Below are 21,380 nucleotides of genomic sequence, written 5' to 3'. Positions count from 1 at the left end.
TTCTATTTTCTGGGTCCAGCCTAGGGTGCTTTGATTTCAGAGAAAGGGAAGCTACAGATAAAGGAATTAAAGGGCAGGATCAGAATCCCTCCTACCCCCTCTTCTCACTGACAGGGGCAATGGCTGACCTTGTGTGTTTAGGTCCCTAGTGCAGTAGGATTGAGTTTCCAATGGCTTTGGTCACTCAGTTATGAGCATCTTCCACTTTTCTTTCTTCTCCCCTCCCACCTCCCCTTCCCTCTCCTCAAAACCTTTCTCTCTCCTCCTGAGTCACTGGAACTCGCTGGTTTCAGAAGCCACTCTTGCTGTGACCCAGGCAAGCCAGTTCCGGCATCGGAAGTACCCCGGCTTAGCTATTGTTCCATGGCCTATATACCTGATACAAAACACTTTGTAACAAAATGCAGCCACTTAACCCTTCCCCACCCTTCTGTGTTGGGCAGGAAATGTTTTTGCTTTCATAAACGTTCATTATGAGGCTTCCGTAGATCAGCCCCTATGAAAACGTTTTTTCAAGAAATTCTGATAAAAATCAATATGCACAGACAATTCAGTTTCCCACCTCCTCCTTGACTTGTACAGTCCCATCTTTCAGCAAAGCGTCATTGGGGTCTTCAAGTCGTCGTAGAGCCTTGGTCTGGAAATCGATCCCGCATGGTCACCCTAGAGGGCGCATTGTCTACGTGTTCTGCGAGGAGCCAGACGGCGCTCGCTCCCAGGCTCCATAAAAGGGGAGGAGGCGGATCAGTTTCCTTCTCTCATTGAGAAAGAGGATTGGAAGGCCGGGGGTATAAAGCCGCGCAGAGAGCGTGAAACAAAGCAGTCGGATCGGAATTGGACTTGGGAAGCGCCGTGTGGAGTCAGGCATAAAACTTGTCGGAGGAGAGGAATGAGCCTGCTCCTCTAGCTCTCCTCGTCTGCGCGGCGCTTCAGGGGTTCCCGCCAGCCTTGCGATTTATTTTTATATATCTGCTTTTTATAGAAAGAGAAATATATATATTTTTTTTTCTCTTAAGTGAAAATTTCTGTTTCGAGAGAAAATAAGGCAAGATCAATGAAGGAGAGAAGAGCCAGCCAGAAATTATCCAGTAAATCTATCATGGATCCTAATCAGAACGTGAAATGCAAGATAGTAGTGGTGGGAGACAGTCAGTGTGGGAAAACCGCGCTGCTGCACGTCTTCGCCAAAGACTGCTTCCCCGAGGTGAGTGTGGCCCGCCGGGGCTGCGAGGAGGGGGGCGGCCCAGGGGACCCCCGCGTCGAGGTGGGTGTCCCCTGACTTTCCCCCCTTCACCCGTTTTTCTTTTTTTCGGCCGTCTTTCTCACCATTTACTACTTTCCTCCTGGTTAGACTGCCCGGAAAGGGAAAGTGGGCTGGAAGCGTTGAGGGGTTGGGATGCGCGTGCACGTTCTGCTGCTAGCTTCTGAAACTTGTTCGGTCCTGTGTGCAGAATCTGGGGTTGGGAGATTTGGATCCTTGGGTCTTGGAGGATACGGGTGGGGCGAGAGGGAAGTTAGGGGTTTCGGAAGGGTCCGCGTGTTCAGTGTGAGATCTGGTGGGTGCGGGTTTTGGGGTTTCGTTTTTCAGTTGGAGAGTGGGGAGGCGATTATCAGAGGGTGTTCTGCGGGTGTCGTGCATTTTAAGATAACCTCTTTGCCCTCTTTTTTTCCCCTGTCCATCTTGTCCAGAATTACGTCCCTACGGTGTTTGAGAATTACACGGCCAGTTTTGAAATCGACACACAAAGAATAGAGTTGAGCCTGTGGGACACTTCGGGTAAGAGAGTCATCGGACCGCGTGGCGCTCGGGCGGGTTTCCAGTCGCTCAGGGGTGCGCGGCGGGTAGCGGGACTCCGCGCCTGGCACGCTCTCAGCACGGGCCAGCGTGCCACCAGCGCTCGCTCTGCGCCGCCCCTTTAACTTTGCTTCTTACGAGGGATTCCCTGCTGTGTGAAAATTGTGTCCCTTCTGAGTGGGGGTGGGGGAACGACATTGGGTCGGGGGGAAAGCTGTGGGAAGAGAAGGGCGCTCTTTGCCCGAGGGGTGACCCAGTGGTAGAAAATGCTTGTAGCCGGGTGGCCGCGGAGCTGTGCCCGAGTCGTCTCGGGGCGGCCGGGAAGGCCAAATGTTGGGGGCATGCGTGTGCCGCCTTGGAATCAACTGGCTCTCGGATGCGAGCGCGCCCCTCCAGGATCTAACCTGCTGCTTGATGGGTAGGCGGGGAGCGCGGAGAGGGTGGTGGGAGGTGGGAGAAAATCCCCAAAGCAACGCAGTTACAGGCGGATTCCGCGCTTGGGGAGAGAGTAAAGAGAGCGCAAGCAGCCGCGGCGCTCGTGACGCCTACTGCCTGGAATGCGCTGGCTGCGCGGGCAGCACCCGGCGGGCGGTCGCCGGGCCTCCTCTCCGAGCTGCAGCCCGGCCGCCCGCGCCGCCTCGGTGCCGAGCGGCAGATCCGAGCCTCCCCCGCCCTCGTGAACACTTGGTGTCCCCCGGCCCACGCCATTCCCTCCTGACCCATTGCATCACCCTCCTCCAGTCTACAAGGCAGGCCGTCCTATTCGCCTTTGACCTTCCCGTCCAGTTGAATTATTGGCATGGTGAATTATTTTCAAGGGTCTGGGGTTCAAGGCCGGGTTATCGCCTTCCCACGCGCCCACCCACCAACCTGGCGCGCGATGGTAGGGAGGGCCGGTTACAGCGCGGAGGGGAAGGCTTCCCCGCGCGGCCGTTAGGGGTTCGGGCTGGGCCAGGCGCGGTGGCGGCGGGAGCATCCCGGGGAACCTCCGGCTGGAAGCCAGGCACCCGCCGCCCCAGCCTGCGGTGCCTGGCGGCGGAGTGCCGTTCCCAGGAAGGGCGTAGCCTCTGGAGCAGGAGGACGAGCCAGTGGGAAGGCCGGGTGAAGGCCCCTGAGCTTAGGTCTGGGAGTTTAGCAGGGAGCTGGGCTGTCGCGGGTGAACCGAGCCAAATCCCGGGTGAAACTAGGGAGGAGAAGCACGCGAGTGCCAGCACGCAGGCTTTGCGTCGGGCGGGGAGGCCCGCGAGGTGAACCTGCGCTCAGTTGGGAGTGGCCTCGTGGAGGTGCTTCTGGGCTGTGCGAGCTTCCCACAGCCCTCGACTTTAACCTCTGGAGCCCCCGAGGGACGCAGGGGATTAGAGAGCACAAGGAAGAGACCTTGACTGACAGGGTCGCCGGAGGCAGTGCCGGCACAAAGGCAAGTGAGAAGTCTCGCTCGAGCGCCTCTCACGGTTGGTGCCAGATGCTCCTAGGGCTGCCGTAAGATATGCAGATTTTGTTTCTCCCTGGAGAGTCAGGCTCTTCCTGGAGCCTCGCCAAGGGTAGCAGAACCGGGACCTCACCGTGTTTGTACTGAGGATTGCACACTTGAAACTATAGGGAAGGTGGTGATAGACGGAATTCTAGTATTTTCTTATTTCAGTAGTTTCCATCATCAGATTTGTACACAGCCTAGTACTTAATGGGCTCAAATTCCCAGACATATCATGGTATTTGTTACGCCTAGTGGGCAGGACAGCTGGTATGGTACCAATAATTAACACCGATTCTCAGCCCCCTCCCTCAGCCTGTTTGGACCTAATGCGTGATAAGAATTATTTAGGTATGGGGTCTGTGAGTCTGATCCAGTCGTTGATACAAAGCTATGTTTAGATTTAGCTACTGGTTACCACAGACTTCTGTATGCAGATCCTCTACCTCCCTGAGTCTCATTTCATCATCTAAAAAAAAAGGTACAGAACCACATAATATGCAGGATCTCTCCCAGCTGTATACTTCTTGACTTTAGATCACCAGACAGGCAAGTCTTTTTGTTTCCAGGATGTTGGTTGGCTTCAGCTCTTAGTCCCAGTGGATCTGCCATCCCATCCTGCAGTTTTCACGACCTACAAAGCAAGCCAGGCTCTGAACAGAGCCACTGCTTTCTGGTGGATTTAAGAAGGAGACACATTTGGGCAGGGAGGGGGCATGGATGGGCTTATAGGAATATTGGGTTGTGCATCCCAACTCAAGCTTCAACGGTCACAGAGTCACAGGACCACCAATGGTGATTTTAAATTAGGTGCCCAAAGAGCCAAATTGACTTTTTTTTTTTTTTAAGAAGAGAAAAGGCACATGTTTAACAAAGCCTAGAAAACAAAATGTGGGCAGTTTATAGTTGGAGGCTCTGCTTCACATGTGCAGATAAATATCACTTCGTATAATTTCAAGTATTTAATCCAAACTACAGTTTGTGGTCTCTGCACACAGAGCATCATGCCTTGCACACAGAAGTCACCCAATAAAATCTGTTGAATGAACCAATGAATAATCATATGCATCGCTTCCAAGGAGATGAGATTCCCTGATATTTATTACCACTGAATTACCTGTGCACAAAGAATGGCAACTTTATAAATATTGCCTTTCATCAAATTAAAGATAATCACCCGAAATGAAGTCTGTAGTGAAATAATCACTTCTATTTTTGTTTAATGAAACAAAACCTATGCATATTTAACTAAAATATAAAGGTTTGAAAAGACTGTGATTAAGAAAATACCACACAGCAAAATTATCCAGTAATGAAATCTTAGTTCAAATTTAGATTGAGTTTTATACATAATGGGAAAAAGGCGTAAAGGAATTACTTAGAAACCCATTGTGTTGTTTGTGAGGTGAAATGTGAGTTAATTAAACACAGTCATGAAGCATTGCCTGGATTCTAGGAATAGACTGTTTCCACCAAAAATGTTTTATCATTCATGAGTGGAATACATCTAGCAAGAACTGTTGCATCAGCAACAAATCATTTCAAGTATCTTTAACCGTTTTTCATTTCATCTCAAGCTTTTCATGGCAAATTTCTGAACAGGATTATTTTTTGACAAACATTTGACATTTTCTTTGCCCACTAAGACATTTATTTAGTTTGGGTTGTGAAAATAATTGTGTATGCCTGATGCCTCTTGACACATTTATTTTTTCCAACTGCTATCAGTTTAACTCTGGAGAAAATATCCAAGCCAAGTGTCTAAAGTCCTAAATGTCAGATTTTTTTTTTCCCCTTCTAGAACTTTATGAAAGTTAGAGGGAAAATGAGGCATGTAACTTCTCCTACATAGGGAGAGAGATGGCATAAACTTTGCCCTTTGAATGGCATTCACATCCTGCTTAGCCTCCTAGCAGACATTAGGAGATGGAAGCTGTTCTCATATCCGGCTTCTGTACTTGGACAGCTTCTCATAAGAGGTTCTCCTTTTCCCCCAGCAGCATACGATTATGCACAGGCAGAACTCTGCCAGTTTGGGTGTAGGAAAGAACATCAAGTGGAATTAGGATTTGTGGGGCCTCGTTGCACCAAGAGAAAAGATAATTCATTCCCTACTTTCTGAGGCACAGTAATGTATAGTCTCATTTTCTCTCTCCCTCTTTCCCTCGTCCTTTCTGCATCTACTATGTGCAGGGCTTCTCTCAGGCCTTAGAGATACAGAGTTAATTAAAATATGGTCCTACCCCTAAGATGCATACAGTCCAGGTAAGGCAGAGAGTGGGGGGAAGGAAGCTCTCCCCACTTAGTGAGGCTCCCATGCAACCTATGATGAGCCAATTTTGTCAGATTCTTGAACCCAAGTGCCCTTTCCATCTGACTGCTCTGGATTTCCCTTGTTAGGCATCCCTAACGCTGAGAGATCTTCTAGATCCTCAGGCAGGAAACTTTTCCTGCCACCCCCAAGGCACACACCAATTAAAGAAGCAGCCACAAATGGTACTTTGCCAGTCGTTTTCTTATGGCTGCTTAAAGTTATTCCAGTCCCCCTAAAAGGAAACACAATCTGAAAAGATACATGCACCCCAGTGTTCACTGCAGCACTGTTTACCATAGCCAGGACATGAAAACAAGCTGAGTCCATCGACAGAGGAATGGATAAAGAAGATGTACATGTATACAATAGAATATTACTCAGCCATAAAAAAATGAAATAATGCCATTTGCAGCAACATGGATGGACCTAGAGATTGTCATACTGAGTGAAGTCAGACAGAGATAGACAAATATCATATGATATCACGTATGTGTGGAATCTAAAAAAATGGTACAAATGAACTTATTTACAAAACAAATAGTCACAGATGTAGAAAACAAACTTATGGTTACGTGGGGGAAAGTGGGATGGGGAGGGATAAATTGGGAGATTGGGATTGATATATACACACTACTATATATAAAGTAGATAATCAACAAGGACATACTGTATAGCACAGGGAACTCTACTCAATACTCTGTAATGGCCTATATATATGGGAAAAGAATCTAAAAGAGTGGGTATATGTATATATGCAACTGGTTCACTTTGCTGTACACCTGAAGCTAACACAGCATTATAAATCAACTACGCTCCAATAAAAATTTTAAAAAAAAAGGAAACAAAACCCTCTTATAAATAACAGCACTGTGACTCTAAAAGGGAGGATTTTTGACTATCTCTAAAAGGTAGTCTTTGGATACAGGTCTATGATTTCTTGATTTTAATGAGAAATATTTCCTATTCCCTTTCATTGATAATAAGATGAGCATTTTGATTAAAAGTTGCAGATTTTTCAAATTCACTCAGTGAGTTTCTGCAAAACAATGGGTAATGGTTTCAACATTTTGAAGTGATAAGTGAGACCAAAGTTGTCTTGTGCTTCAGAATCTGCCAGATTTGCCAAGCGTAGAGGCAATTTGTAGCATGAAGCCAGTGTCTACTAATAACAGAAACTTTGTCACTTAAGGATCACCATATCTTTTCCTAAGTGATTTGATTGCAGTGTAATTTCAGCACATGTGATTGAGGGAGTAATAATCATTCATTTCAGCTTTTAACCAGGGCAAGTTAATGCACATTTTATTTAAGGCATATTGTGAGTTTTAAAATACGCAATTCAGCTGCTAATATTCGCCCACAGTAACTACGCTGTTGCCTCATAAACATTCTTTTGAATCCTGTCCTGATACAAGGTTCTTTTAGGCCACGAGTGCTAAAGTTAGCACTTCCTGTACTAGTTTTTAGCAGTATTAACAGAGGATGTAGTATTCTTAGAGAAGAGAGGAAAATCTTAATTACTCATGGCCTGACTTTGAGGACAAACTCCTCTATAGCCATAAGTCTGCCTATCAATATATTGTTATATTTATAGATCATACATCAGGTTTGAAGAATAGTCTCAGTGACAAGCACTCTTGAAATATTTCTTAACAGGGATGGAAACATTTCAGCAATGTGGAGGTTAGTAAGTAATTAATCCAGAAAAGCAGCATCAAAAGGATCACTGGTCCCTTTTTTGTGATTTAAGATGTAAATTAACAGATCAAGGCAAGACTTATAGAAATGATTGAAACCAGTAAACATTTTTTAGGACATTTGGTGTGCATGAACTCTGCTAAAGGCTGTGGGAGCAGGGACAAGCCTGGCTAGGACAGTGCCTGTCCTCAAGGTACTCACTGTCTAGTACTTGTTTATAGGAGGCTGGGCCTGGAGGTTCTAAAGCTGGATTCATTTAGCAAGAAGATCCAAAAAACTGTTGAAGGCTGCAGGGCTAGCCCAAGCCCCCTGACTTGTGACTCATCGAAGCCCACCACAATTTCTTCCTCATCTCTCGAAGTTGACTCAGTTCTTAAGAACTCTTTAACATCCCTCCCACTTGGAACCATGCTTACATTGAATGACTATCAGGGAGAACAAGATTCTGAAAGTTGAGGAATTTTAACTTAACCTTGTTAGAGAAAGGGGGAGGGCAAGAATTTATGAAGAAGCCAAAGACGCATGGGTGCTTGTGTTGTGAATATCAAGGGCAAAATTGCACAAAACCAGTTAGATCATAGGTAGTAATGAGCTCTAGGAGCTTAGAGTTCCAAAGCCAGGTTCAACTCTTGAGTTTTCTCCCTGAAACTCTGTAAGAAATGTGGGTTAAAGGCAAAACAGCCCTGAGTTTGGATAGTGATTTCTAGTAAGAAATACATAAAACTGCATTTGGAGAATTGTCCACTGTGCAATGATTTCCGTTGAAACTATAGATCAAAAAAAGGAGGAAGATATAAATTCCCTTTCTAAGTTTAGATCTGTGTCTAGATCTCTGTCTCTCTCTGTCTCTCTTTAATTTAAACCCCATTTAGTGCCAGGTTTTTTCCAATCTGGTTTCTTGCTAAGTTGCACATTTTCAGTGAGGCATCCAGATTGATCATTCTGATGCCACCTGAAATAACCAGATGTTTTCTCATTAATCCAGTTCTTTTGCGTTAGATGTGACACCAAGGACCACGTAGTTCCTCCAGCTAGCTCGTGGTGTCTGGTGGTCCATGCCACATGAATTACTTGTGTCTCAACCATTTTCTGATGCCCTTTAAATGTCTCCTCAGTTACTATGTATTGCCAACTTTACTCAGAGACCCCCTTGACATAACAGAAATTTCACTGGCATGAACGTAAGCTGCCTCAGAAGTCCAACCAGGTGTTGTGCACACTACCTTTGAAACATGAGCCTGATGACATAGTATGTGGCAGGGCAGATGCACTCATGGGTTATTCCTGAAAGATAATGTAATTTTTTTAGAAGTATACCTATCTACCCGTATCCCTAAAGTTCTGTGACCTAACTATAGTTCCACTTTAAGTAAAATGTTTCGATTCTTATATTTTTAAAGTATCTCAGTAAGATTGGGAGTTTAACCCTAAACCTTTATTTAAAGCTCAAAAATAGTCTTATTTCTACCTCTTTGACTTTCTATACAGCTGCATTGTTCCCGGAAATTGAAAATATTGATTCTTTTCTCAGTAGCAACAGAGAAATGCCCCCAAATTTTCATAAAATCTGTTTATAATTTCTGTTAAGCTGAACCTATAGAAGAAACAAATAAAATATCCTTCCTGGCAATACTTGTTGCATATTTGAGGGCCTGGTGCCTGTAGTGCAGACTGCTTGGAAAAAGAGTTCAGCCGTCTTATACTGAGCCAGACCCAGAGTTCTGCCCGGACTTGATTCACATTCCTGAGATGATTGCTGACTTGGAACTTTCACTCTGAGTGGAGATGGCATGACGAAATGGAATCTTGTAATAACTGGGCAGATCGTCCACATGGTGACTGCTGTTGGGTACAGGTGTCCCCTTGGTGATCACTAAAAATACCCAAAGTTAATATATTTTCTCTCCCCAAAATATGCAGTATCCCTGAGTTTATTGTTCTAGGTAGGAATTTCTTATGGGAGAAAGAGAAGTTGTTCAATTTAAGGTTCAAGTAAAATAAGTTGTATTTATGAAATAGTCAACTAGAGTTTTCAGTTCTCAAGCTCCTGTAAAGCCTCCCAGTGTTTGAACTCATTTTGCAAAAGGTTCCCTAAAGCCTCCCTTTTGGGCATGAATCTTCTTATATTTAATTATGTACATATATGGTGTGTTCTCTGTCTTTGTGAAGAGATGACTTAAGCAGACAGGTATGTGTCTGCAGAAGTAGTTTCTGGGTGAGGCACTTTGTGACCATTCTTGGGCTGGAAAGACGGCTCTCATCCAGAATTAATGATCTTGAAGACAAAGATGGGTAGACCTGAACAGTTTCAGAAGCCTTTTGGAACTTTGCTGATGTTTGCCAAACTCGAAGGACTCAGAGAACCTCACATGGCACTATTCCAGTCCCCACCCAAGCAAAGCTTGTTCTCTGTGGGGTTTGGGAGCACACTTTTTGCATATGTGGTGTCATCGTTTCTTTACAGTGTGGAATTTCTTGAAATTTTCCTTTTGATGACCTGATGGTTAAATAGAAAGGACCTTGGAATAGTGCTGGGTGCTTAAAGTTACACAAAGTATAAGAGAAATGCTGCATCTGAGAACTCTCATGTGCAAGAAAGCCTATTCCACATGGTGAGAGTTTTATTTGACAAGCAAAGCTCAGTACCTAGACTAACTGACTTTAGATCTAGTACTTTCTTGGGTACTAGAGTACATACTATATGTATGTCAGTACCTACTATATACTGCAGTCAAAGTTCAGTTCTTTTCTACATAATACACAATTATTCAGTGTTCTTTCTTGCCTTGTGTTTAGTTCTATAGTTACCTTGGAAGCTTTTCACATGCATCTTTAAAAAAAAAATCTGTAGAAGTTAATATTTTACTGTTTGACTTAACAGAATGCTGTAAGGCTTTTCTGGAGGGATGGAGGAGTGAGGGGCAGGTATTGTTCCTGTCTCATCAACTTGCTTTCTGCTTCTTCCTTTGGTGTCACTTCTCCCTCCCTGTATTGCTTCTCACTTCATAGGGGCATTCCTGGAATTCCTCTTTATTTTTTCTTGGGTGACGAGTTAGCCCCCGCATGCCTGTGATCACACCATGCACCCTCAAGCTTTGCTTTTCTTCCTTGCTTTGTGCGGTAGCTTGGGCTTTATAGGCAAGAATTCCAAACGCTTAAATGCAGAGTAAACACTTGCAAGTTACACTGGATTCACCCTCCCCCACCCCCACCCCGGGTCCCACACCCTCCCACACCCCGCCCGAAGGTCGTGCTTAGCCTACGGATTGTTGGATTCTTCCTGGTAGGACAGTTCTTTTATCATTCTCTATCAGTTTTCTTTTTTTACTCTGAAAAACTACAGACCATGGATTTTTCTGTTCTAAGTTTTAACCATGCCCTATCAAAAAATATAATGAGGCTTCCCTGGAGGCGCAGTGGTTGGGAGTCCGCCTGCCGATGCAGGGGACACGGGTTCGTGCCCCGGTCCGGGAAGATCCCACATGCCGCGGAGCGGCTGGGCCCGTGAGCCATGGCTGCTGGGCCTGCGCGTCCGGAGCCTGTGCTCCGCAACGGGAGAGGCCACAACAGTGAGAGGCCCACGTACCGCAAAAAAAAAAAAAAGAATAAGTGGTCTTGTTAAGTTTAATGACAAATTACTCTTGTGGTTAGTGGTTGGGCAAATTATGCTTATAACTAATAAATGTGGAGATCAGTTTTATTACTACCTTTGGACAGTGGATCTAAAAGCGCTGTTCGTTAGCAAAAGTAATAGGACAGATCAAAGTGTCACTCCTAATTAGATCTTGTTAAAGCTCTTAAAAATTACTTATGTACCTCAACAAGCAAGGTGGCATATTTCTCATGAACCTTAATATATATATATATATATATATATATTTAATATGTATTTTCATTCAAAACATTAAACCAAATAAAAACAAATGCAGAATCAAACCTCCATAAGAATTTGGTTTCAGTTGCAAACTCCACTTCATTTTAAAGTCAGGCCAGTACCTACATTTTGCAGATATTTGGGCACACCCACTAAGTACAGAAGGCAGTTCCCTTGATTCTAGGAAGCAGGAGTCTCCAGCAGTGACAGAGGGCTGAAGAAGATAAAGCCATATCCCCTTTGTGGCCATAAAATGGGAGGGGGAGAGAAGCCCAGTACACAAAGGGAGGGGTATTCTCTGCAGCCACGTGGTGGCTTGGAAGTTAAAACCATTCCTCTGGATTTTCCCAGTAGTTCAAATTTTAATTACTTTATTTTAGCACCCTTGTAATTCTCCAACTGTCTTTCCTTAATTTTGTGTCTGGAAAAGATGGTTTTCACTGTTATGTAGAGTAGTCTTAGATCAGAGATTAGCAGTGTGTACTTACTTTCATCCGAGTCAAAGATTATGTCCTGAAGGAATAAGGCACCTGGAGAAGCCTGTCCTACAAAGTTCAGGTCTGCTGGAGACTGGAAAATATCCACAGCGAGATAGTTTTCTTCCCAATGGGAGTGATTTCCAAGAAGGGAGATCTCTGAAGCCTAGTTAGGCTTCTGACATCCTGAATTGTTGGAACACTGTGACTTTCTAGATTTGGGGTCAGGTCATCTCCTGCTAACTTGGAAGAGCGGAGGAAATCCTCGTGTATGTGTCTGGTATTTGGATTTCCACTCTATGATCTGGAATTTTCTGATTCCATGTTTAGAAAAAGAGATTCCCCAATAATTACAGCAGAAGCTGTGTCCAGATTAGACTTTGGACACGGAAACAGAAGCTGCAATTCAGAAAGTCTGAACTTCACAGAACAAATATGGAAATGCCAGTGTATCCATGTATAGTGATAAGCCATCTCATTTCTGATCCTCTCAAAAATGTTGAAGTTAATGAACTATTTGTGAATTTTTCTTGTAACCTCAGAGTTTTTTTTTTGAGTGGCTGAGAAGGCAGCAGCCACAGCGTGTCATTTTCAGCAAACAGCCTTTCAGAAAGAAGCTTTCAGAAACAGCCTATTCTTACAGGCCTTACTATTTTAAATGGCTTTTTTTTTTTTTTAACTTTAAACCCTTTAAGCTTTTGGAAAGTATCTTTTTGTTGTCAGTCTCTACTCCATCAGGGTCCTGATTCCAGATGTGGGCAGGGAGCTGCTGTAGCTCAGGACAGATTCTGGCTTAGTTGTTCTATATTTATTCACACTTTTCTTCCTGATTCCTAGAACATTTCCCTTGCTTCTTGCTTGAAGTTGTCACTTTCCATCCCTAAAGCAGCTGGTGAAAAAGCCACAGCATTCCTGGGGTTGCTTAGTGAATGCTAGGAACCCACAATATCCTGTGGAAAGAGAATGGTGCACCCTAACTAGGACAGTAACTCTGAGATCTCAAGAGCAGCCTCCTGAAAAATTTTGTTTTGATAGAAATGTAAAAGATTATTTGAAAAGCTTCTTTAGTTCTTTCTCTTTCCTTGACTTTGACTTTTGAGGTTTTGATTTATCAGGGGACAACATGTCATGTTTTTCTGCTAGAAATGGAAGGTGATGTCAAAATGAAATTGAGTTTCAAAAAGTCTGGTGGCTTTGATTTTTTTTCTCTATTCTGGAGTCAAATTATATATATATATTATATATATATATATATATATATATGCATACATTCCTAGGAAAATGATTTCATGTTGTGCTTGTGAAATGTCAGTATACTGAAAATGATTTTTCAAAAAATAAATAGCATGGCCGGCTGTTATTTGATTTTATAGGCACACCATTTTATAATAACTGGCCTCATGCAATTGCCCATCCTTTGGGATTTTTAAAAGAATGGAAGAAATTTCCTAAACGACCAGAGGGGGTCTGTGGTTAAATTAATCGGCTGGTAACTTGAACCTTTAGGGAACCCTGGATTTAACTCAGGCCCAGATCCTTGGATCATGCCTTGATGTCACTCCCAGAGATGGAAAAGTGTAAAAAGGTGACGGGATCCAGTATGGCATTTATTACATTCTTTGGTTGTAACAGGAAGAGAGTCTATACAGGGTTTGGGGATAAGTTTAAGTACTCAAGCTCAAAGGTCATGGCTTATACAAACTTGTAACTTGGAGATAAGGTGGTGCTGATGAGGTTCACGATGGTTCTCTTTGTGTGGCTGAACCCACCCTTTTCCTCCCTCCCCCATTCTCCATTGTACTAACAGAGCGATCTTGAATATCGGGCTCTTTCCCAAGAAGTAGCTCCTGTGACTGTGCTTGCTACCACTCAGCTTTCGATAGCAACAGCACAGCCATAGCCATAGTTAAGACTTCTTGATCCGTTACTAAGTGACAGGCACTGCCCAGGTTTATTGAATCCCAGGTAGGTACTCGACTTGTCATCTTCCTTTCATGCGTGAAGAATCGGAGGCACAGAGACCTGAAGCCGCCTGCCCCCGTCTTGCAGTGGTGGAGGTGGATTTGCACTCCAGACCATCTGGTTCCAGATACTTCTGCCCTCCACCTAGGTGCCTTTAGGCTCTACTCTTTGAACTGTGCAGATTTCAACTTAAGATCCCGGCTCCTCCCCTCGAATTTAAGTCAGATACAAGTGAGGTTTCCTTGTCTTCTAGTAGAAATGAATATAGTACTACTCGGCTTTTGTTTGCTTTCTTTTCCAAGAATTAGAGGAGATGGGAGCCATGTGACCATCCAAGGATTCAATTCAAAAGGGCAGAGTTCATGCATGACAGGCAAAGGGGATATTCATCTGAAAACCTGTGTTTCTTTGTTTCTTCTCAGGTTCTCCTTACTATGACAACGTCCGGCCCCTCTCTTACCCAGATTCAGATGCTGTGCTGATTTGCTTTGACATCAGTAGACCAGAGACGCTGGACAGTGTCCTGAAAAAGGCAAGTGCTGGGGAGTGATGACGCAGATCAGTACTGGCCCAGATATGAAGTAGAAACATGTGGTTGGCTGGGAGCTCAAACACTGCAGTTAATTCCCTGCTGTATGTCTTGTAATTAAAACACTGAAAAGGACACTCGCACATTATAACAGGGTTTCCACTGCTATGTGTCCCAAGTTTTGATGATGAACCAGCTCAACATTTTATTTCATTTTAAGAAACAAAATACCCTTTTAAGAGCCTCTGTGTGTATCCTTTGGGTGGCAGCGGGGCAGCTAAAAATACTGATACTCCATTACTGCTAAGTGTGTCTTCCTTCTTTCCGTCCTTCATTCACCCTGTAGCTTGTGCTTTACTTTACAGGTTTACTCTTGACCTCAATTCAGGGATTGAAATGAATGCAGTAATAGCTGTTTTAGTAAAGAAGCTGTATTTCAGTAGTGATGTTATTTATTAGAAACGGAAGTAGAATAAATAGGGGAGGAGTAGGGGTGTGTTTACAGACATTAGACCAGGTGATGTCAGATACTAGTAAACACAGTCGTGTACACATGTCACAGATGATATCACATAGCTAGTTTCTGGAGGCAAAGGTAGTGTGAGGTTCTGTAGGTGGGGAAGGAATCTGAGGAAGCTTTGGATGGAACCCAGGGGGGGTCAGGAGGAAGGCACCCTATGGCAGGTGGGTCACAGGTCCTGGGGAGGCTGGGCGGGGGGTGGGGAGCATTCCTCGGGCTCCGCCAACCTAGGACTAAGCCTCCGGGTAGGTAGAGAAAGGCATATGCCCGTCCAAGGACCAGCGTGTATTAGCCTCTAGCTGACCTCTCAGTCCTGGCCTGAGTGCTGTGGGGTTTCGGAATCAGACCTTCCCTAGAGCCCCCTTCTTCTCCACGCACTCAGGCTTAGTCAGAGGATGTGCTTAAGAGCAAGGCAGTGTCCTCGTGTTTTGTGTGTTTTTATTAGTTTATTTTTCCCTATCATGTTTGACTGCTGGCCTTGTGTGTCATTATGAAATTAGGATTTGAAGGTTAATCATCCCCCCTACCCCGTCTCTTTACTAAACATGACAAATATAGTTAGTTCAATGAAATATGAATTTCTTAAAAGATTAAAGGCTCTTTTTAGCTTTCAATTTTGAGTTATGTTTGTATCTAGCACAAATAATGCGACTGTCAGATTCTGGCAGGAATACACCTTTCCTGCCTTCGGTGCTTGTGAATAATTGCTAGACCTGGGGCAGGCCAGAGCCGTCACACAGCTGAGGAACAACATAGCAACTTGTCTCTTGCTTGTCTGTAGACAAAAGAGATGCTTACGTACTGGAGTTCTTACTTGATGTAGTATCGGGTTATGCATAATTTATGATGAAGAGCCTTGCTCCTGTTTTATTTTGCTTTTGTCTGCTAAGACCAAATGTGTAGTGACTTTGGCCTTAAAGATATTAATGCGTGTGTTTTACATGTGTGTGAAGTTTAAGGCTCATGATAATCCCGGCTATGGTTTGTCTTGGTTAATTGAATCCTTTAAGTCCTTGAATATCAAAGAGGTTACGGTGACTTAGAGCTGGAGAGATCTTATTCTTTTTTTCAATTCACCTTCTAGTTCTTACTCCAGTGTCATCTAGCACATGATAGATGCCTCTAAATAGTGCTGGAAGGAAGGAGGGGAGAGAGGGCGGGAGGGAGGAGTTGGTGGATAAATTAGGCTCTTATGGAAAGTATGTATTATTCCCTTCAATCCACGGGTGTACTTTGGACTAGAGTTCATTGCCCACAGTTCTAGATCTGGAGATGTCTCCTCTAGAGGTCTTTTAAATTACCCCTGCAGGATGTCACTTTTATCTAGTATTATAGACATGACTTAATCACCCCCACTCTCTTGTGAATTCCTTTCCAGAAGACTCAGCTACATCTTAATCATCTCTGTAACCACCACAGTATTTCGTAGAGCACTGAGTACGTATTTGTGAATGTGGGCAGGGAGAGGCAGGCGCAGGTTCCCCATCTCAGCCCCGGAGCTGAGCTCTCCTGTGAACACTCTGAACTCCTGACTCTCACCCTGATGGCCATCTCAAGCTTGAGGAAGTGAAACCACAAAAAGTCATCCATTTGCTCTTTAAGAGGACAATTGGAATTCCCTGCCAGGCATTTCTGGAGGTTCTAAGAGTTCCTGTTGGGTCATGAAACAACTAGCCAAAGTAGACTAAATTAATAACTTACATCATTTGAGACTAACTCAAGGACATATGAGCCATGGGACCAGATGCCTCCCTGATAACCTGAGATGGACCTTTGCAAATGTCATGGTCTTTGTTGATTCAGCCACACCAATGGAAGGTCCTTAAAGGCAGGACATTCTGTTCTGTTAACTCTATCTCCAGTCTCTGGAATCTCAGTAGAGATTTCAGCACATGGTGGCAGCTCAGTCTCTCTAGGTGGGATTAGTGAATGTACATCTGTGCTTGTGTTGGCTCTGCCTTATTCCCAGTCTTCCATGCTGGGAAGTACCAGCTCAACATATCCGAGGATGTAGTCACTTGTTAGAATATATAATTATTCTTAAGGCACTTTTATCTTTCAGAGATACCACAATAAGTAAGAAATTGCCTTAGTTACTTTCTCACGACACCCCACAGGTCTCTTGCAGTAGGGGCAGTTAATGAGTCACAGAGAAGAGGAATATGGTTCCCTAATGGATCCACTTTAAAAAGCAGTAACATTTAATGTCTACGTAGAGGATAAATGCAAGTTTCCTTCTGCATCTGAAGTGACAAGTTCTTTTAAATGTCCTTTTTGAGTCCCATTTCCAATGCCTGCCTTGTTTTCCACTTTATGGATGCCAGCACTTTGTTAATTTTTCATCTTCTTTTCCCCCCCATAGTGGAAAGGTGAAATCCAGGAGTTTTGTCCCAACACCAAGATGCTCTTGGTCGGCTGCAAATCTGATCTTCGGACAGATGTCAGTACATTAGTAGAGCTCTCAAACCACAGGCAGACCCCAGTGTCCTATGACCAGGTACGTATGTAGTCAGTGGGCACACATAGATTTTAGAATGTCAGAAATGGAACATCATTCACAGGAAATAAAATAAAAAGTAGCTGCTTTTCTAAAGGCTCAACCAGGGGTCAAGGCCAGGCGCTAGCCCCTTTTTTTCCTAAGATGCAGAATGAGCACCATGTGTCCAGGCCGTGACCATCGGTAAACACAGATGAGAAGGGCTGGCGTTTCTGTGCCTCTGCCTTCACAGCAACTATCCCAGCCCCTTCCTGGCAGCCCATTGCTCAGATTAATGTAAAAACTGCTAAGTGAGCACCAAAGTGATCTGGGAAAAGGTTTGGCTGAAATTGTGGTGATACTTTGATTCTGGACTCTCTCAAAGAGCTTTCCAGTATTTATTTAGCAGTTGACTGTGTAAGGATTCGTGTGTGTGTGTGTGTATACATAAGACATGTTTGGAAAAAAAAATCCTTTAAAATGTGAAATGCTCTGTCATTCGGTAGGGGACTCACATGATATTTGATCACTTGAGTGCAGAAACAGTGGCTCATAGTCAACCCTCTGTATCTCTGCAACTCTCACTGGGTTTAAAGTGAAATAGATTTTAAGAGAGAATGTGGTCAAAATCAGTAATACTCTTAAAGTATTACTCTTAAAGTTAATCTTATTTTACACTCAGCAATACAATACAATACAATACTTTAAAAAGGCCATTGTCAGTAAAAGAGAGCACTCCAGAAAACTGTCTTTTAGAGCTTCGTCATTTCTGCACGCATTTCCCTCAGGCATTTAGAAAGGAGGAGGATTGGTTTCAGAAGTTCATTCTCTTAAAACTTACAACCAGATTCTAAGGAGAGTTCATGTTGAAACAGCTAGAATTTTATTTAGTATTCATCATTTGACCATTCATACTGTGGTCTTCTTTGTCCTTCATTCCAATTAACAAAAATCTGGCTAGGTAAATAAGTCATTTTGATGCACACATGCTTATTATTGTGTCCACTGGTTGTCTGGTCCGCATTTAGAAGTTACATATTTTGTGTCTCCTAAGTAAGTTGTAGATGCTAGGAAGTATTATTCCTTTCCTCAATTTATTTTGTCCCTAAGACATAATCATATACGTTTCAAAATTGATTCTAAATTCTCTTACCCCCGTTTTTTGTACAGCTTGTCTATTAGTCTTGAGTGCCATTTACGCTCAAGAAAAGAGAAATTGAGTGGCCCATGAGGTGCTGGAACAGGCTCAAGGGGCCAGGTCACCCTGCCAGAGCATTTAAATTCATGGTCTTCAGCTTTTTTACTCTCTTCCAATAGTAAGGTTCTTAGAATCACCCATACTAACTATTTGATCGTGGCCCTTGTTTATTGATGACCCAATGACATTAGATCAGCCTTCAGCACCTCTGGGAAGTCAAGCAGTGTCTACTGAGTGATGATAATTGGACATCTTAGGATTGGGTCTTGGCTGCAAATATTTATGAAATAATAAATAAGGCAGTTCAAATGTAAAACATCGTTTTTCGTCAATACTTAGAAAATTCAGTTCACATTAGAAACATTTTGCTATGCATTATTTCGTGGTGTTAGAAGACACACTTCCCCAAAGACTTACTGCTGATCACAGGCCCTTTTTTTTTCGCTTCTCAGGGGGCAAATATGGCCAAACAGATCGGAGCAGCTACTTACATCGAATGCTCGGCTTTACAGTCAGAAAACAGTGTCAGAGACATTTTTCACGTGGCCACCTTGGCATGTGTAAACAAGACAAATAAAAACGTTAAGCGGAACAAATCGCAGAGGGCGACAAAGCGGATTTCACACATGCCCAGCAGACCAGAACTCTCCGCGGTGGCTACGGACTTACGAAAGGACAAAGCCAAGAGTTGCACTGTGATGTGAATCTCTGGTTATCTTTAATGAGGACAAGGAAACCTAGTGTGGAAAACACCACCAACAAAAAAAAAAGGTGAAGTCTGAGCAAAGTGCATAGCCAAAGTCACGTATGCTGGAGGCTCGGGAGGCATTTGGAAGGATGCTCATCTTTTTGGAATCCTGTCCTTAGGTTCGGCATGTAGAACAAGCGGTGAGAAGTGAGTTCATTGAAGAGTTTTGAAGCGTGACTTGAAAAATATGCCAAAAAAGAGAGATTCAGATGGGCTAGAGGGTGAGGAGGAATGCGAGGACCTCCAAGAAGAAAAACCACGCTCTGAATGGTGCTTGCGTTTTTGTTTTCTTTGTTACAATCTATTCATGGATCTCTACTTTGATTTAATTTTTAAGTGTTTTAATCTCCTTTACAAAAAGTATATATTAATACACCGTCCTCATTGGGGAACTGGCACTGTGACCTTAGCATTTAGTTTTCTAGAGGATGTGATCTAATTTCCTCCTAGCTCATCATTAAAATGGAAATTGTATCAGGACCCATGGGATATCCAGAGGAAAAGTTGGTGAGGCTTTGAAATCTTGCCATCCTGAAGATAGCTGAGCGAGATGGTTCTCAAGAAAGGCTTTTGCAGTCTTGCAAGATATGCAGACCAGCACTACCAAGATCGAATAGGTCAGCTAGAAAAAAAGTGTCAATTTTTATTCAGTCTGATGGTTCTGTTCATCCTTGTGATTGTCATTAAAAAGTGGTAAATTGCTCAATGTGATATTTTTGTGTGCTGTTTAGAAAAGAGGGTGTGTGGTTTTTTGTTGTTTTTTTTTTTGCCATCGTTGATAAAAATGCAAAGTCAAATAAAAGGTGTCTTGGTTTGACGTCATGGAATGGTCCAAGGGGGAAAAAAATGTAGGTACTATTTTCATCTGAAGAGATAACGAATGAAGGATAGTAGCAGAAAGCACAGTTTGTGAGTTAAGCCGTCCGGAATTAAGATACCAAAAGTACAAAGCAAAAAACCTCTTTTGGGATGAAGCTCCGAAGTTGGCAATATCTGATGATCAGTTTGTTTATTTCACTTTCTTTCAATGAACATGATACAGAAGGACCCTCTGATCCAAGCTTTCGAGAATCCTTAGAGGAAAATTATGTGATGTCAGTCCTGACACCATCCTAGGGCATTTCTAGAGAGTGATTGCTAAACCTCACTTAACCAGATTCCACCAAGGCCCGTGTTTGATACTTTATCACTATCGTTGCATAAAAGAGTCAGCATTTAAAATAGTTTACAGATATTTTTTGACCAGTTACTTTTAGAGCTTCTTTCAGAGAAGAAACCAGATCTGACCTTTTATTGTTGGCGCTTGTTGAAAACGAGCTTTCTTTCCAATGATAAAGCTTCATTTTTGAAGTGTTGAAGCTGTGCTCCCATTCAATTGTGGCAGGAAGGAGATTAAGGTAATTACAGCATTCAGTCTGTGTCTCACGAGCACTTTGTTCTGTCTCTGCAAGAAAATGCCATTCCGGTCATTTCCCACGAAATACAGACATTTTACCAACATGCTATGCTTTGATTCATGCAGCATTATGCTTTGGGCAGTATTACGAAATAGCTGGCAAGTGCTTTCTGTATTTAAATATTGTAAAAAGAAAATAAGTTATAACTGTTATAAAGCAGAACTTTCATTGCAGTTTTTTAAATGTTGAAGTCACTTTGTATGTTTGTTTGGTCAATGTTTCTGCAGTATTTATTAAAACATACTTTTTTTTTCTTCAAATAAAAAAGTAACCATGTCTTTGTCTAAATGTGATCTGCCTTTTATTACCTACTTCCTGATATAGCTGTCTAGTTTTCTTTAATAGAGGTGATTGCAAGATCTGACCTAACATTTCCTGGGTGAGTAGGCCTTGGAAGTTTTTGATTTCTGGCAGAAGTCAGAGTTTGTTAGGGGAAGATAAATCTGTGTATATAAAAGGTTTTCATGATGGGGGCTTCCCTCGTGGCGCAGTGGTTGAGAGTCCGCCTGCCGATGCAGGGAACGCGGGTTCGTGCCCCGGTCCGGGAAGATCCCACATGCCGCGGAGCGGCTGGGCCTGTGAGCCATGGCCGCTGAGCCTGCGTGTCCAGAGCCTGTGCTCCACAACGGGAGAGGCCACAACAGTGAGAGGCCCGCGCACCGCAAAAAAAATAAATAAATAAAATAAAAAAGGTTTTCATGATGATTTCAGGTCCCAAGAAGGACATGGAGAGTAATTAGACTAAGTGATTTGACCATAAACAGAAAAGAGCCACGACACTGCCTAGGATTAATTCGTAGAAAATGTGGAACTTTCCTTCAACACTTTAGTAATAAAACAGTATGATGCAGTCTCAGGTCAC

The 21,380-nt window shown here is 43.3% G+C and overlaps 1 protein-coding gene across 1 annotated transcript; it reads left to right on the top strand.

Moving 5' to 3' along the window:
* Nucleotides 1-837: 837 nt before the first annotated feature.
* On the top strand, nt 838-20,785 carry RND3 (Rho family GTPase 3). The gene is made up of 5 exons (XM_082840753.1): nt 838-1,204; nt 1,690-1,777; nt 14,013-14,122; nt 17,002-17,136; nt 18,766-20,785. Exons 1-5 carry the CDS (start codon nt 1,055-1,057, stop codon nt 19,015-19,017), a joined length of 735 nt encoding a protein of 244 aa, XP_082696879.1. The 5' UTR covers nt 838-1,054; the 3' UTR covers nt 19,018-20,785.
* The last annotated feature ends 595 nt before the right edge of the window (nt 20,786-21,380 follow it).

This window comes from Leucopleurus acutus (genome assembly GCF_964270905.1).
Source record: "Leucopleurus acutus genome assembly, chromosome: 6".
NCBI lineage: Eukaryota > Metazoa > Chordata > Mammalia > Artiodactyla > Delphinidae > Leucopleurus > Leucopleurus acutus.
Note: the sequence above shows the minus strand (reverse complement) of the source record. Positions and strands in the feature narration are given on the sequence as shown.

Excerpts from the sequence above, each read along its gene's own strand:
- RND3 (XM_082840753.1), top strand. The coding sequence starts at position 1,055 with ATGAAGGAGAGAAGAGCCAGCCAGAAATTATCCAGTAAATCTATCATG. Across the intron at positions 14,123-17,001 it reads TGGACAGTGTCCTGAAAAAG|TGGAAAGGTGAAATCCAGGA; the intron begins GCAAGTGCTGGG and ends TCCCCCCCATAG. Across the intron at positions 17,137-18,765 it reads CCCCAGTGTCCTATGACCAG|GGGGCAAATATGGCCAAACA; the intron begins GTACGTATGTAG and ends TTCGCTTCTCAG.